This window comes from Brachypodium distachyon, chromosome 1 (assembly GCF_000005505.3).
Source record: "Brachypodium distachyon strain Bd21 chromosome 1, Brachypodium_distachyon_v3.0, whole genome shotgun sequence".
NCBI lineage: Eukaryota > Viridiplantae > Streptophyta > Magnoliopsida > Poales > Poaceae > Brachypodium > Brachypodium distachyon.
In genome coordinates this window covers 6238670-6253520 of record NC_016131.3, presented here as the reverse complement: position 1 = coordinate 6253520, position 14851 = coordinate 6238670, and the positions used below count along the sequence as shown (strand labels likewise).

General features: G+C 47.3%; 1 protein-coding gene across 1 annotated transcript; it reads left to right on the top strand.

Annotated features, from left to right (window-relative positions):
• Positions 1-2044: 2044 nt before the first annotated feature.
• LOC100835162 (protein LIFEGUARD 2) lies at positions 2045-3404 on the top strand. The gene is made up of 3 exons (XM_003559690.3): positions 2045-2525; positions 2614-2727; positions 2815-3404. The coding sequence occupies exons 1-3, from the start codon at positions 2255-2257 to the stop codon at positions 3177-3179; spliced, it is 750 nt and encodes a 249-aa protein (XP_003559738.1). The 5' UTR covers positions 2045-2254; the 3' UTR covers positions 3180-3404.
• Positions 3405-14851: the final 11447 nt, after the last annotated feature.

Genomic DNA, 14851 nt, shown 5'->3' with positions numbered 1-14851 from the left:
ATTCTGATTCGGCATAGAAAGCCAATCTCTAATCTCGGAAATTCTTAAATACAAGGCCACTTCGTCGACGCGGGAAAATAGTTGGTTAGCTAAATAAGTTGTGCGCTCTAGAAAACTTCTAGTTAAAGGAGGAGGAAATAAAAATGAATTGGCATTAAATGGACAAGCCGAGCCAGATTTCACGGGCTCGACGCATCATTACTAAAAGGAAATATGCATGTGGGAAATGGCTAATTTCAAAGTCATAATTCAGCCATATATACGGAATCCTCCGGGATTATTAATTTTGATTTATTTAGAGAACGGTCTTTTATACCGAAATGTCTTTCCTGTGATAATAGACCTTGGATTGTGAGCTGGTGTCAATTAACTGGCAAAAGCTTATGGCTTGAGTGGCTCTTGCTTTAGATATTTTGCTTAGATGGATGGTACTATGAAACATGCCCTGTACGTAGCCATAGATCCGATTATTTAGTGGAAATAAAATACCCCTCCCTCCCCTCCCCTCCTCCAATTCGATCGAATTTCATTTTTAAACCATGAAAAACTGACAAAATGTTGCAGTAAAGTTAGACCTTGTCATTGTACAATGATCGTTCTTCCGTAATTTATCTCAAGTTAGAGCTGTTCCTGATTGTACTAAGGAACTTTATAGAGATCAAACAAATGTACTAAAACGTCAAACACAGGACATAATTTATATCTAGGCACCAAGACATCCAAAATCAGTTCAAGTACAATCGAGTTCTCCTGTCAAATGGAGCGTCTGGCTGGCACACGGTGCGTAAGTGCTGCGAGCTAGCCAAAGTGCCATACTGCCAGTGCCATATACCGCACTTTCGGGGTGCTGGCCCTGGCTTGGATCATCCAGCGCACGTGGATACCCGCCGCCGTCCGTCCACGCGCTTCCTCGGCTCGCCTCCTCTTTCTTCTCCCAAGTGTTCCACTTGGCGAGCTTCCCAGACCGGTTGTCCAGCGGGAAGCTGTAGAGATCGTCGCCCTCCTCCTCAGCCTCCGGGCCTCTCTTCTTCTTCCCCTTCTCGGTCTTGCGGCGCTCGTCTTCCCGGCCCGTCGCCTGGGCACCGGCTTTTCCCTCGTCCAGATCCATGTCCTCCGTGCGCTTCCGCGGCGTCCCCATCGATCGTCCCGTCACCCTCGTGTGCTGGAGAAGATGGATGGGGGATCGCGGCGGCTGGCTAGGTCAGTCACGTGATGACGGGCTGACGGCAGAAAAACATGCAAATCCCTGGTGCGTGTGCCGTGCGGGCTCCGTTTATCTGTTGGAGCCCGATCGAGGCCTGGTCCGGCCCGTGCTGGATGAGTCTATATTGGTCCAATTCTCGGCCCAATGGCTGTTGTAGGCTGAGTTCTTGTTCTTCTAGACGAAAATTCTAATTCTTGTACGGAAGTGAGAAACAGGCCTTTCGAAACAAAAATATATTTTGATAAGCCCAGCCTGCAGTTTTTGCGGCCCAATATCCAATTCGGGGGCAATTAAAAAAAAAATGCTTCGAGACGATATACCAGTCCTGGAAGGCAACAATATTTACCCTTTCACGCTAATCTATTCCCCTCACCGTAGAACCGTTTGAACTGAAATTTTTAGATCTGCACCAAAAGTCATATTAAGTGCCGTCTCATATTAAGTGACCAAATTTGTCCAAATATTGATGTATGTATGCCTAAAAAATGTCTAAATACATTAATAAAAAATCATTTAATATGAAACGAAGCGAGTACAACACAGTACATGCGTGCGTCTACAACACATGTCCAAAAAGTAGTAATCAATTCAAATGGTATCAAAGAAACGGGAAAAAAAAGTAGACATGAACCTTAGGGAAACACCAAGATTAGGAATAACCCGGTCACTAAACAAAAGCAACGCATATATGCGGCACAAATTTTGTCCTCCATCCAGACGGCACCGGAGAGGAGACTCCACCAGAAGAGTCACCCATTCCGGCCCCACGCGTCAGCCTCCTCGCCCGCCACGTAGGACCACCCCCTCCCCTCCCAGAGCCCCCAACCGCCGAGAAGTCTCCTGAACCTTCACTTGCTCTCTCGCGCCATCTTCCCTTCCTCCTCCATTCCCCACCTCCTTAAAAACTCCCCACCCAGTCACCCACCGGAGCTCCTCAACTCACCGCCGCAAGCACAACCGCCAAAGAAACCACGAGCTCCGTCCGTCTGTCTGAGCCAATCGCAAGAGTCCGTAGCACCGTACACCGCCCGGAGAGAGAGAGAAAGGAAGATGTATCTGCGGCCGCCGCCCAAGGGGCCCGAGTGGGGCGGTGACCCGGAGGCCGGGTCGGCGGCGCGGCCGCTGTACCCGATGATGCTGGAGAGCCCGCAGCTGCGCTGGGCGTTCGTCCGGAAGGTGTACACCATCCTGTCCATCCAGATGCTGCTCACCATCGCCGTCGCCTCCGTCGTCGTCTTCGTGCGCCCCGTCGCGCTCTTCTTCGTCTCCACCCCCGCCGGCTTCGGCCTCTACATCTTCCTCATCATCCTCCCCTTCATCGGTACTTACGGATTACTGCGGATTCTCCTCTGCTTTAATTCTTTGATCCGACACTTACGGATCCGTGTGTTTGTGTTTTTGATTTGCAGTGCTGTGCCCTCTGTACTACTACTACCAGCGCCACCCGGTGAACCTGCTGCTCCTCGGCCTCTTCACCGTCGCCATCAGCTTCGCCGTCGGCCTCACCTGCGCCTTCACCAAAGGTAAGGAATCCGACAGAGCCGCTTTCTGAACCCTTGTTCAGGCAATCTCTGGCTTTTGAGAGAACTGACGAACTGAATGTGCTGCAGGGGAGGTGATACTGGAGTCGGCGATCCTGACGGCGGTGGTGGTGGTGAGCCTGACGGCGTACACGTTCTGGGCGGCGAGGCGCGGGCACGACTTCAGCTTCCTGGGCCCGTTCCTGTTCGCGGCGGTGATGATCCTCATGGTGTTCGCGCTCATCCAGATCTTCTTCCCGCTGGGCCGCGTCTCGTTGATGGTGTACGGCGGGCTGGCGGCGCTAGTCTTCTGCGGCTACATCATCTACGACACCGACAACCTCATCAAGCGCTACTCCTACGACGAGTACGTCTGGGCCGCCGTCGCGCTCTACCTCGACGTCATCAACCTCTTCCTCTCCCTCCTCACGCTCTTCAGGGCAGCCGATTCCTGAACTGCTTCACCAGGCCAGGTTGCTGCAGGCTTGGCATCCTCCCCTCATCCCCTGCCCGGCCATCATGATGTGCTTTGCTTGTGGTTACGACGTACTAGTGCCTGTAAATTGATTGTGAATTAATTTTTGACGCGCTTTTACATAGCTTTGTTGTTGTAACTTGGTACTTTACCGAGAGATTGTTGAATGAAATTCAGGGGCTACTGGTTGGCTCTAGTTTTCTTGCGTGCCGTGCCTGTGCTCGTATGCTTTGCGTTTCCATGGCGTGCATCCATGAAGCTGCGGTCAGCGGTTGAAACCCATATGAGCCAGGAACAGCGTCATGTGCTACTGAATTGTCCGGTGTTCCGCGCTTGGTTGGACGTGGACCATCATAGATCGGAGAGAGAGTGCATGCTAAATATGATCGACAATTTGGTTAAAACTTGTCGCATTGCTCATTCCGAGCCTCTGCGTCACTGTTTAATCAAGAAGGTCGACGGAACGGAGCGACCGTCAACAGGGCGCTGACACGTTGGCCGTATAGCCGGTCCGGTCAGACCAGGCGGGTTTGATCATTCGCGATGCGGACGGCTTGAACGCGATAGGGGACGGTTAAACGGCGGCCGCGGCGTGAAGCTCGAGGAGTGCGGTGGACTGTGGAGTACTACCTCGGCGTATTAGTTTTACTCTGAGCAATGTGCGTTTGACACAAATTACTCTCTCAATATATAATTACATAACATAGATTTCATTATATTTCGGATATTTTAACATAGATTTCACTATATTCCTACTCATGAATATTTGTTATAGTTATGATTTTAATCTCATTAGTCACATATTCATAAAATAATTTGTGATCAAAGTCTTGGTCAACGGAATCCTAATATGCCCTGTATATTGTTGGACAGAGGGAGTAGTAGTAGTACTACCACGATTTTTTTTCTTTTTTCTTTTTAAGAATCCCTGTTTAGCATTACTCAAGACAGAGGCCAAAGCATGGCAACAACAGAGGATAAAGAAAAATTACACATGTGTCTGGACACGCGTACAAAGGAAGAGATTTCTTTTTTTTGAAAGGTCCAGCAACTATTGGTTTTCCATATATTAGCAGGTAGAAAGATTTACAAGAGACTGCACTAGGTAGAAAAGAGAAAAAAAGAGAAGAAATAAGAGAAAGAAAGGGGGGTTGGAAACTAAGAGAAATCAAGGGGGCTCCCACAGAAGCTTTCTGAGAGCTTTCGCTCCAGCAAACGCCCATGCTTGGGCTTCGTATTTGATGAAGCAGGAGAGCTAGCCGATTGGAAGATCCTTGTCTTGAAAAATCCGGGAGTTTCGCTCACGCCAAACGGAGTGACAAACTAGGATGAACAGGGAGCAGATTCTGTAGGGTTCGTTGCATAGGAAACAAAAATTTTCCTACGAGAAGTGCGGAAGAAAACCCAAGAATATATATACTAGATGTATGCAACGAGAGGGATCATGAACACCATACCCTCGTAGACCGCTAAGCGTTACGATCACGAGATCGTTGTTGGTGTAGTGGAACTTTCAATGAGATTAATCTTAGTGCCGAACGGACAGCACCTCCTTGGTATCCACACGTTCAGCTTCACGTCGTCTCTTCCTTTCCTTGATCCAGCAAGCGAGAGGGAGAGGTAGATGAGATCCCGGCAGCACGACGGCATGGTGACTATGGTGAATATCCCCACGGGCAGGACTACGCCGTGCACGTGAGAAGAGGAGGAGAGGAGGGCTCAGGGGAGAGAGATCCAACTGAAGGCTTGGTCTCTTTTTTCTCCCCTGCCACCCCCCCTCTATCTGCCCCCCTTTCCAAAAGGGGGCTGGCGGCTAGGGGAGGGAAAACCTAAAAAATTTCCTCCCCCCAAGTCCCCCCCTTGCCCTAGAGTGGGCTGGCCGCATGGGCCTTGTGGGGGGCAGCCCCTTGGCCCATTAAGGCCAGGCTACTCCCTCACAAGCCCATGTAGCCCAGGGATAGGTGGGCCTCAAGGTGGAACCCTCCGGATCCCTTCGGAACCTTCTAGAAGCTTCCCGGTCAAAACCGGAAAATATTCCGAACTTTTCGGAACCCTGAAAACAACTTTCCATATATAAATCTTTATCTCCGGAACATTCCGGAGCTCCTCGTTACGTTTAGGATCCCATCCAAGACTCCGAATCATAATTCGATATCATCATCATTTATCTCATCTAACCCAAGCAACATGAAACGTTAAGTGTGACCCTACGGGTTCGAGAACATGTGGACATGATCAAATATCAATAACCAATAATGGGACCTGGATGTCCATAATGGTTCCCACATATTCCACGAAGATCTCATCCGTTGAACCACTATGACGAGGATTCAATTAATCCAGTATCCAATTCTCTTTGTCTCGCGATATATTACTTGCCCGAGATTTGATCGTCGGTATCACCATACCTAGTTTAATCTCGTTACCGGCAAGTTCTCTTTACTCGTTCCATAATATAATACTCCCGTGACTAAACACATTAGTCACATGCTTGCAAGCTCATTAGGATGTTATATTACCGAGAGGGCCCAGAGATATCTCTCCGTCACAAGGAGTGACAAATCCCAGTCTTGATCCATACAACCCAACAAGCACCTTCTGAGATACCTGAAAAACACCTTTATGATCACCCAGTTACGAGATGACGGTTGATGCCCACAAAGTATTCTTCCGGTACTAGGGAGTGGCATGATCTTATGGTCTAAGGAAATGATACTTGACATAATAAAACATAAGCAACTTAAACTTAAGTGACACGATCAAAAGCTATGTTTAGGTTTGGGTCTGTCCATCACATCATTCTCCTAATGATATGACCTCGTTATTAAATGACAACACATGTCTATGGTTAGGAAACCTTAACCATCTTTAATCAACGAGCTAATCTAGTAGAGGCGTATTAGGGACACGGTATTTGTTTATTTATCCACACATGTATTTGAGTTTCCAATCAATACAATTATAGCATGGGCAATAAACATTTATCAAGAACAATGAAATATGATAATAACAAATTTATTATTGCCTCTAGGGCATATTTCCAACAGTCTCCCAATTGCACTAGAGTCAATAATCTAGTTTACATTGTAATAAATCTAACACCCATGGAGTCTTGGTGTTGATCATGCTTTGCTCGTGGAAGAGGCTTAGTCAACGGGTCTGCGACATTCAGATCCGTATGTACTTTGCAAATCTTTATGTCACCATCCTTGACATATTCACGAATAGTGTGAAACCGGCGTTTAATATGCTTGGAATTCTTGTGAGACCTTGGCTCCTTGGCGTTGGCTATGGCACCAGTGTTGTCGCAGTAGATGTCCATAGGATCCAGCGCACTCGGAACCACACCTAGTTCAGATATGAACTCTTTCATCCAAACCCCTTCCTGCGCCGCTTCTGAAGCAGCCATATATTCCGCCTCAGTTGTTGATGCTGCCACAACGCTCTGCTTGGAACTCCTCCAGCTAACAGCACCACCATTCAAAATAAATACGTATCCGGATTGAGACTTAGAGTCATCCGGATCAGTGTCAAAACTAGCATCGACGTAACCCTTTACGACGAGCTGTTCGTCACCTCCATAAACGAGAAACATTTCCTTAGTCCTCTTTAGGTACTTAAGGATATTCTTAACCGCTGTCCAGTGCTCCATTCCTGGATCACTTTGGTACCTGCTAGTCAAACTAGCAGCATGAGACACGTCCGGTCTAGTACACAGCATAGCATACATAATAGAGCCTATGGCTGAAGCATAGGGGATACTATTCATCTTTTCTCTATCTTCTGCCGTAGCTGAACACTGAGTCTTACTCAATATCTTACCTTGCAACATGGGCAAGAACCCTTTCTTTGCTTGATCCATTCTGAACTTTTTCAGAACTTTGTCAAGGTATGTACTTTGTGTAAGCCCTATCAGGCGTCTTGATCTATCTCTATAAATCTTGATGCCTAATATATAAGCTGCCTCACCAAGGTATTTCATTGAAAAACTTTTATTCAAATAGCCTTTAACACTTTTAAGAAGTTCTATATCATTTCCGATCAACAATATGTCATCCACATACAGTATCAGAAATGCTACAGAGCTCCCACTCACTTTCTTGTAAATACAAGCTTCTCCATGAGTTTGGACAAATCCAAACCCTTTGATCACCTCATCAAAACGGAGATTCCAACTCCGAGATGCTTGCTTCAGCCCATAAATGGAACGTTGAAGTTTGCATACCTTATTAGCATCCTTAGAATCGACAAAACCTTTAGGTTGCACCATGTACAACTCTTCCTCAATGTGACCATTAAGGAACGCGGTTTTGACATCCATCTGCCAGATTTCGTAATCGAAAAATGCAGCAATTGCTAACATAATCCGAACAGACTTTAGCATCGCTACGGGTGAGAAAGTCTCATCGTAGTCAGCTCCTTGAATTTGCCGAAAACCTTTTGCGACAAGTCGAGCTTTATAGACGGTAACATTTCCATCAGCATCTGTTTTCTTCTTGAAAATCCATTTGTTCTCAACGGCCTTTCGGTCATTTGGTAAGTCTACCAAAGTCCATACTTGGTTTTCATACATGGATCCCATTTCGGATTTCATGGCTTCTAACCATTTTTCGGAGTCTAGGCTCATCATCGCTTCCTCATAATTCGCAGGTTCATCATTGTCCAACAACATGACATTCATGACACGAACATTGTACCACTCAGGAGTATTACGTGTTCTTGTCGACCTGCGAAGTTCAGTAGTTGTCTCATTCAAAACTTCATGATCATTATCATTAGCTTCCTCTCTAGCTGATGCAGGATGCACGGGAACAGTTTCTGGTGCTGCGCTACACTCAAATTCGAGAGAAGGTTCAATAACCTCATCGAGCTCTACCTTCCTCCCACTCACTTCTTTCGAGAGAAACTCCTTCTCCAGAAAGGACCCGTTCTTAGCGACAAACACTTTGCCTTCGGATCTGTGATAGAAGGTGTACCCAATTGTTTCTTTAGGGTATCCTATGAAGACGCATTTTTCTGACTTGGGTTCGAGCTTATCAGGTTGTAGCCTTTTTACATAAGCTTCGCATCCCCAAACTTTAAGAAAGGACAGCTTAGGTTTCTTGCCAAACCATAATTCATACGGTGTCGTTTCAACGGATTTAGATGGTGCTCTATTTAAAGTGAATGCGGCTGTCTCTAATGCATAACCCCAAAACGATAGTGGCAAATCAGTAAGAGACATCATAGACCGTACCATATCCAATAAAGTACGATTACGACGTTCGGACACACCATTACGTTGTGGTGTTCCAAGGGGCGTAAGTTGTGAAACAATTCCACATTGTCTTAAATGCGTGCCAAACTCGTAACTCAAATATTCACCTCCACGATCCGATCGTAGAAATTTAATTTTCTTGTTACGATGGTTCTCCACTTCATTCTGAAATTCCTTGAACTTTTCAAATGTTTCAGACTTGTGTTTCATTAAGTAAATATACCCATATCTACTTAAGTCATCTGTGAAGGTTAGGAAGTAACGATATCCACCGCGTGTTGTAACACTCATTGGTCCGCACACATCAGTATGTATGATTTCCAACAAGTCACTCGCCCGTTCCATTATGCCTGAAAACGGGGTTCTAGTCATCTTACCCATGAGGCATGGTTCACATGTATCAAATGATTCAAAATCAAGTGATTCAAGTAGTCCATCAGAATGGAGTTTCTTCATGCGTTTTATACCAATATGACCTAGACGGCAGTGCCACAAATATGTGGAACTATCATTATCCACTTTGCACCTTTTGGCATTAACATTATGAATATGTGTATCAGTACTATCGAGACTTAATAGAAATAAACCATTCACAAGTGGTGCATGACCATAAAAGATATCACTCATATAAATCGAACAACCATTATTCTCTGATTTAAATGAATAATCGTTTTGCATTAAACAAGATCCTGATATAATGTTCATGCTCAACGCAGGCACCAAATAACAATTACTAAGGTTTAAAACTAATCCCGAAGGTAAATGTAGAGGGAGCGTGCCGACGGCGATCACATCAACTTTTGATCCATTCCCGACGCGCATGGTCACCTCATCTCTTGCTAGTCTTCGTTTATTCTGCAGCTCCTGTTTCGAGTTAAAAATGTGAGCAACTAAACCAGTATCAAATACCCAGGTGCTACTACGAGTACTAGTAAGGTACACATCAATAATATGTATATGAAATATACCTTTGACGTTGCCAGCCTTCTTATCTGCTAGGTACTTGGGGCAGTTACGCTTCCAGTGGCCAGTCCCCTTGCAGTAGAAGCACTCAGTATCCGGTTTAGGTCCAGATTTGGGCTTCTTCGCGGGAGTGGCAACAGTTTTGCCACCCTTCTTGAAGTTTCCCTTCTTTCCCTTTGCCTTCTTGATACTGGTGGTCTTATTGACCATCAACACTTGATGCTTCTTCTTGATTTCCACCTCCGCGGTTTTTAACATCGCGAGGAGTTGAGGAAGTGTCCTATCCATCCCTTGCATATTGTAGTTCACCACAAAACTTTTATAGCTAGGTGGTAGTGACTGAAGAACCCGGTCAATGCCTAATTCATTAGGAATCCTAATTCCCAGTTGTCTCAGGCGGTCGGCGTACCCAGACATTCTGAGCACGTACTCGCTAACGGAGCTGTTCTCCTCCATCTTGCAGTTAAAGAACTTTTCGGAGGCTTCATACCTCTCCGCACGGGCTTGGGTCTGAAACAAAGTATTCAGTTCCCCAATCATAGCATATGCCGTGTGGTGCTCAAAACGCTTTTGGAGCTCAGGTTCCATACCAAGCAAGAGGCCGCACCTAACTACATTGTGGTCCTCAGATTGAGTCAGCCAGACGTTCCTAACGTCAGCAAACTCAGTTTCTGCGGGTTCCTTATCAAGCGCTGCATCAAAAACATAGACCTTTTTGGCAGCTTCGAGGATAATTCTCACATTACGGAACCAGTCCGTAAAGTTGCTTCCATTGGACTTCAGTTTATCTTTCTCTAGGAGAGTATTCATATTGAACGTAGTACGAGCCATTGATCTACAACATATTTGCAAAGACAATTAGACTATGTTCATGATAATTAGTTCAAGATAATCAAATTACTAATGAACTCCCACTAAAATCAACATCCCTCGAGTTGTTTAGTGACACATGATCCAAATCCACTACACCAAGTCCGATCATCATGTGAGATGGAGTAGATTCAATAGTGAACATCAGCATGTTGATCATATCATTCATATGACTCATGTTTAACCTTTCGGTTCCTTGTGTTCTGAGGCCATGTCTGTACATGCTAGGCTCATCAAGTTAACCAAAGTATTTCTGCATGTGTAAAACTGGCTTACACCCGTTGTATGCGAACGTAGAGTTTATAACACCCGATCATCATGTGGTGCTTCAAAACGACGAACTTTTGCAACGGTGCATACTAAGGGAGAACACATTATTATCTTGATATTAACGATGAGGGATCATCTTATAATGCTACCGTCAACTAAGCAAAATAAGATGCATAAAAGGGATAAACATCACGTGCATAAATAATGTGACATGATATGGCCTTTTCTTCATGTGCCTTTGATCTCCATCTCCAAGCACGGGCATGATCTCCATCATCACCAGCCTGTCGCCTAGATCCTCGGGCGTCAAGTATAGTTGCCTCCACCAACAATTTCTACTACAACTATTGCTACTACTAGCGATAAAGTGAAGCAATTACATGGCGATTAAAACGTTGACACGAAGGTCATACAATAATTAATGAGACAACCATACGGCTCCTGCCGATTGCCAAACTCATCGACATTCAAGTCGTGAAATATTACAAAACATGATCATCTCATACATCAAATATATGATATCATATCTTGGCCATACCACATCACATGCCCCTGCAAAAACAAGTTAGACGCTTCTACTTTGTTGTTGCATGTTTTACGTGGCTTTAGGGGCTGCACTAAAAGAACCGTTCTTACTTACGGAAAAAGCCACAACGGTGATATACAAATTGCTTATTAACCATATAGGCCTCCCATTGCAAATCAGATTTCAACTATAGTGGGAGAGACAGACACCCGCCAGCCGCATATGCAATACAAGTTGCATGTCATTTGCGGAACCGGTCTCTTGTGCGATGACAAGTAAGGTTGGTCCGGGCCGCTTCATCTCACTATCCCGTGAAATCCAAAGTGCACAAAAGAGGTAGCAACATGAACATGAACGCCCACAACCAAATTGTGCTCTACTCGTACAAAACATCTACACATAGATCTAGCTCTGATACCACTGTAGGGTTCGTTGCATAGGAAACAAAAATTTTCCTACGAGAAGTGCGGAAGAAAACCCAAGAATATATATACTAGATGTATGCAACGAGAGGGATCATAAACACCATACCCTCGTAGACCGCTAAGCGTTACGATCACGAGATCGTTGTTGGTGTAGTGGAACTTTCAATGAGATTAATCTCAGTGCCGAACGGACAGCACCTCCTTGGTATCCACACGTTCAGCTTCACGTCGTCTCTTCCTTTCCTTGATCCAGCAAGCGAGAGGGAGAGGTAGATGAGATCCCGGCAGCACGACGGCGTGGTGACTATGGTGAATATCCCCACGGGCAGGGCTACGCCGTGCACGTGAGAAGAGGAGGAGAGGAGGGCTCAGGGGAGAGAGATCCAACTGAAGGCTTGGTCTCTTTTTTCTCCCCTGCCACCCCCCTCTATTTATATAGGGGTAGGGGAGGGGGTGGCCAGCCAGATCTGCCCCCCTTTCCAAAAGGGGGCTGGCGGCTGGGGGAGGGAAAACCTAAAAAATTTCCTCCCCCCCAAGTCCCCCCCTTGCCCTAGAGTGGGCTGGCCGCATGGGCCTTGTGGGGGGCAGCCCCCTGGCCCATTAAGGCCAGGCTACTCCCTCACAAGCCCATGTAGCCCAGGGATAGGTGGGCCTCAAGGTGGAACCCTCCGGATCCCTTCGGAACCTTCTAGAAGCTTCCCGGTCAAAACCGGGAAATATTCCGAACTTTTCGGAACCCTGAAAACAACTTTCCATATATAAATCTTTATCTCCGGAACATTCCGGAGCTCCTCGTTACGTTTAGGATCCCATCCAAGACTCCGAATCATAATTCGATATCATCATCATTTATCTCATCTAACCCAAGCAACATGAAACGTTAAGTGTGACCCTACGGGTTCGAGAACATGTGGACATGATCAAATATCAATAACCAATAGTGGGACCTGGATGTCCATAATGGTTCCCACATATTCCACGAAGATCTCATCGGTTGAACCACTATGTCGAGGATTCAATTAATCCAGTATCCAATTCTCTTTGTCTCGCGATATATTACTTGCCCGAGATTTGATCGTCGGTATCACCATACCTAGTTTAATCTCGTTACCGGCAAGTTCTCTTTACTCGTTCCATAATATAATACTCCCGTGACTAAACACATTAGTCACATGCTTGCAAGCTCATTAGGATGTTATATTACCGAGAGGGCCCAGAGATATCTCTCCGTCACAAGGAGTGACAAATCCCAGTCTTGATCCATACAACCCAACAAGCACCTTCTGAGATACCTGAAAAACACCTTTATGATCACCCAGTTACGAGATGACGGTTGATGCCCACAAAGTATTCTTCCGGTACTAGGGAGTGGCATGATCTTATGGTCTAAGGAAATGATACTTGACATAATAAAACATAAGCAACTTAAACTTAAGTGACACGATCAAAAGCTATGTTTAGGTTTGGGTCTGTCCATCACATCATTCTCCTAATGATATGACCTCGTTATTAAATGACAACACATGTCTATGGTTAGGAAACCTTAACCATCTTTAATCAACGAGCTAATCTAGTAGAGGCGTATTAGGGACACGGTATTTGTTTATTTATCCACACATGTATTTGAGTTTCCAATCAATACAATTATAGCATGGGCAATAAACATTTATCAAGAACAATGAAATATGATAATAACAAATTTATTATTGCCTCTAAGGCATATTTCCAACAGATTCCCTTCCTGTGCTCGGGGGGACACACCTCCATAAGGTGCTCGCGAAAGGAATTGATGGAGGCCGCCTCGCGGATGGCCACGGCGATGCTGCCACAGTTGTTCCAGAGAGCCACGGAGCACCAGAGCTGGCTGGAGAAGGGGCACTCGATGAAGAGATGCAGGGAGGTCTCGAGGTTGTGACGGCACAAGGGGCAGAAGTAGCAATTGGGCCATCCTCGGCGTTGCAGCCTGTTGGCGCACCACAGACGATCTCGAAGCATGAGCCAGGCAAAGAACTTGGAGTTCAGCGGGGCCCAAACGCGCCAGACGGCATGCGGCACGGGAGAGGACAGCCGGCCTAAGAAGTGAAGCATGTAGGCAGACCGGGTCGAGTAGGAGCCGTCGGAGGTCATCGTCCAGATAATGGAGTCGGGGATCCCCGGGCGCAGGGAGATCCTAGCCGTCACGCGCAAGGCATGGATGAACTCATGAAGGAGCGGCTGGGAGAGGTTATGGCACACGTCGCGGGTTCAGCGATGCTCGGTAATGGCGTCGGCAACCATACAATTCTTGCGACGAGAGTGGGCAAACAGTAGAGGGAAGACGGCATGAGGCGCACGGCCGTCGAGCCAGCTAGAGCTCCAGAAGCTCGCCGTTCTGCCGTTGCCAATGGTGACGCGGGTGGCCGCCGCAAAGAGGTCGCGGTCGATGTCGTCGCAAGGGGTGGGCGTGCCGACCCAAGGTTTGTCAGGCGCGCGCCATTCAAACCAGAGCCAACGAACCCTCAGCACACGCAAAGGCGTCCAGGTTTGCCAGGCCGAGCCCACCATGCTCTGGCGGAGAACAGACCTTGGTCCAACTAATCTTGCACTTGCCGCCGGCCTCATCATTGTCGCCAATGCCCCTGAGAAAGCGACGTCTGATTTTGTTGAAGGAGGAGAGGAAGGACTTGGGAAGCTTGAGTGCAGTCATGGCGAAAGTGGGGAGGGCGCTGAGCACGGAGTTTGAGAGCGTCCGGCGCCCGCCGGCGTTGATCCATTTTCCCCGCCAGCCGGCAAGCCGCGCCCGGGCGCGGTCAAGGATGAGCTGCAAGTGAACGGCCTTGATCCGCCCGAGGGAAAGGGGGAGGCCGAGATAGCGAAGCGGGAAGGCCTCCTGTGTGCCGGCGAAGGGGAGTAGAACGTCGTCGAGGTCGATGCCGTTGCAGCAGATGGGAGCCACAGTGCACTTGCCGGGGTTGATTCTCAGGCCGGTGGCCAGGCCGAAGTCGTCGAGCAAACGTAGGAGAAAATGCATGTCCGGCCGCAGCGGGTTTAAGAAAATGATGGCGTCATCGACGTAGAGGCTAGCGCGCATGTGGGCCTCACGAAGAGGCAAGGCGGAGAGGCTGCCAAGCTCTGTAGCCCGGAGGAGGAGGCGTTGCAGCGGGTCGATGGCAATGATGAATAGTAGCGGCGACAGGGGGTCCCCCTGCCGAAGACCACGTCGGTGAAGGATGACGTCGCCGGCCGATCCGTTGACCAACACAGAGGAGGTCGCAATGGAGAGGAGGAGCGCAATCCAATCACGCCATCGAGCCGGGAAGCCGAGACGCAGGAGGAGCTCGAGCAGGTATTCCCAGGAGACA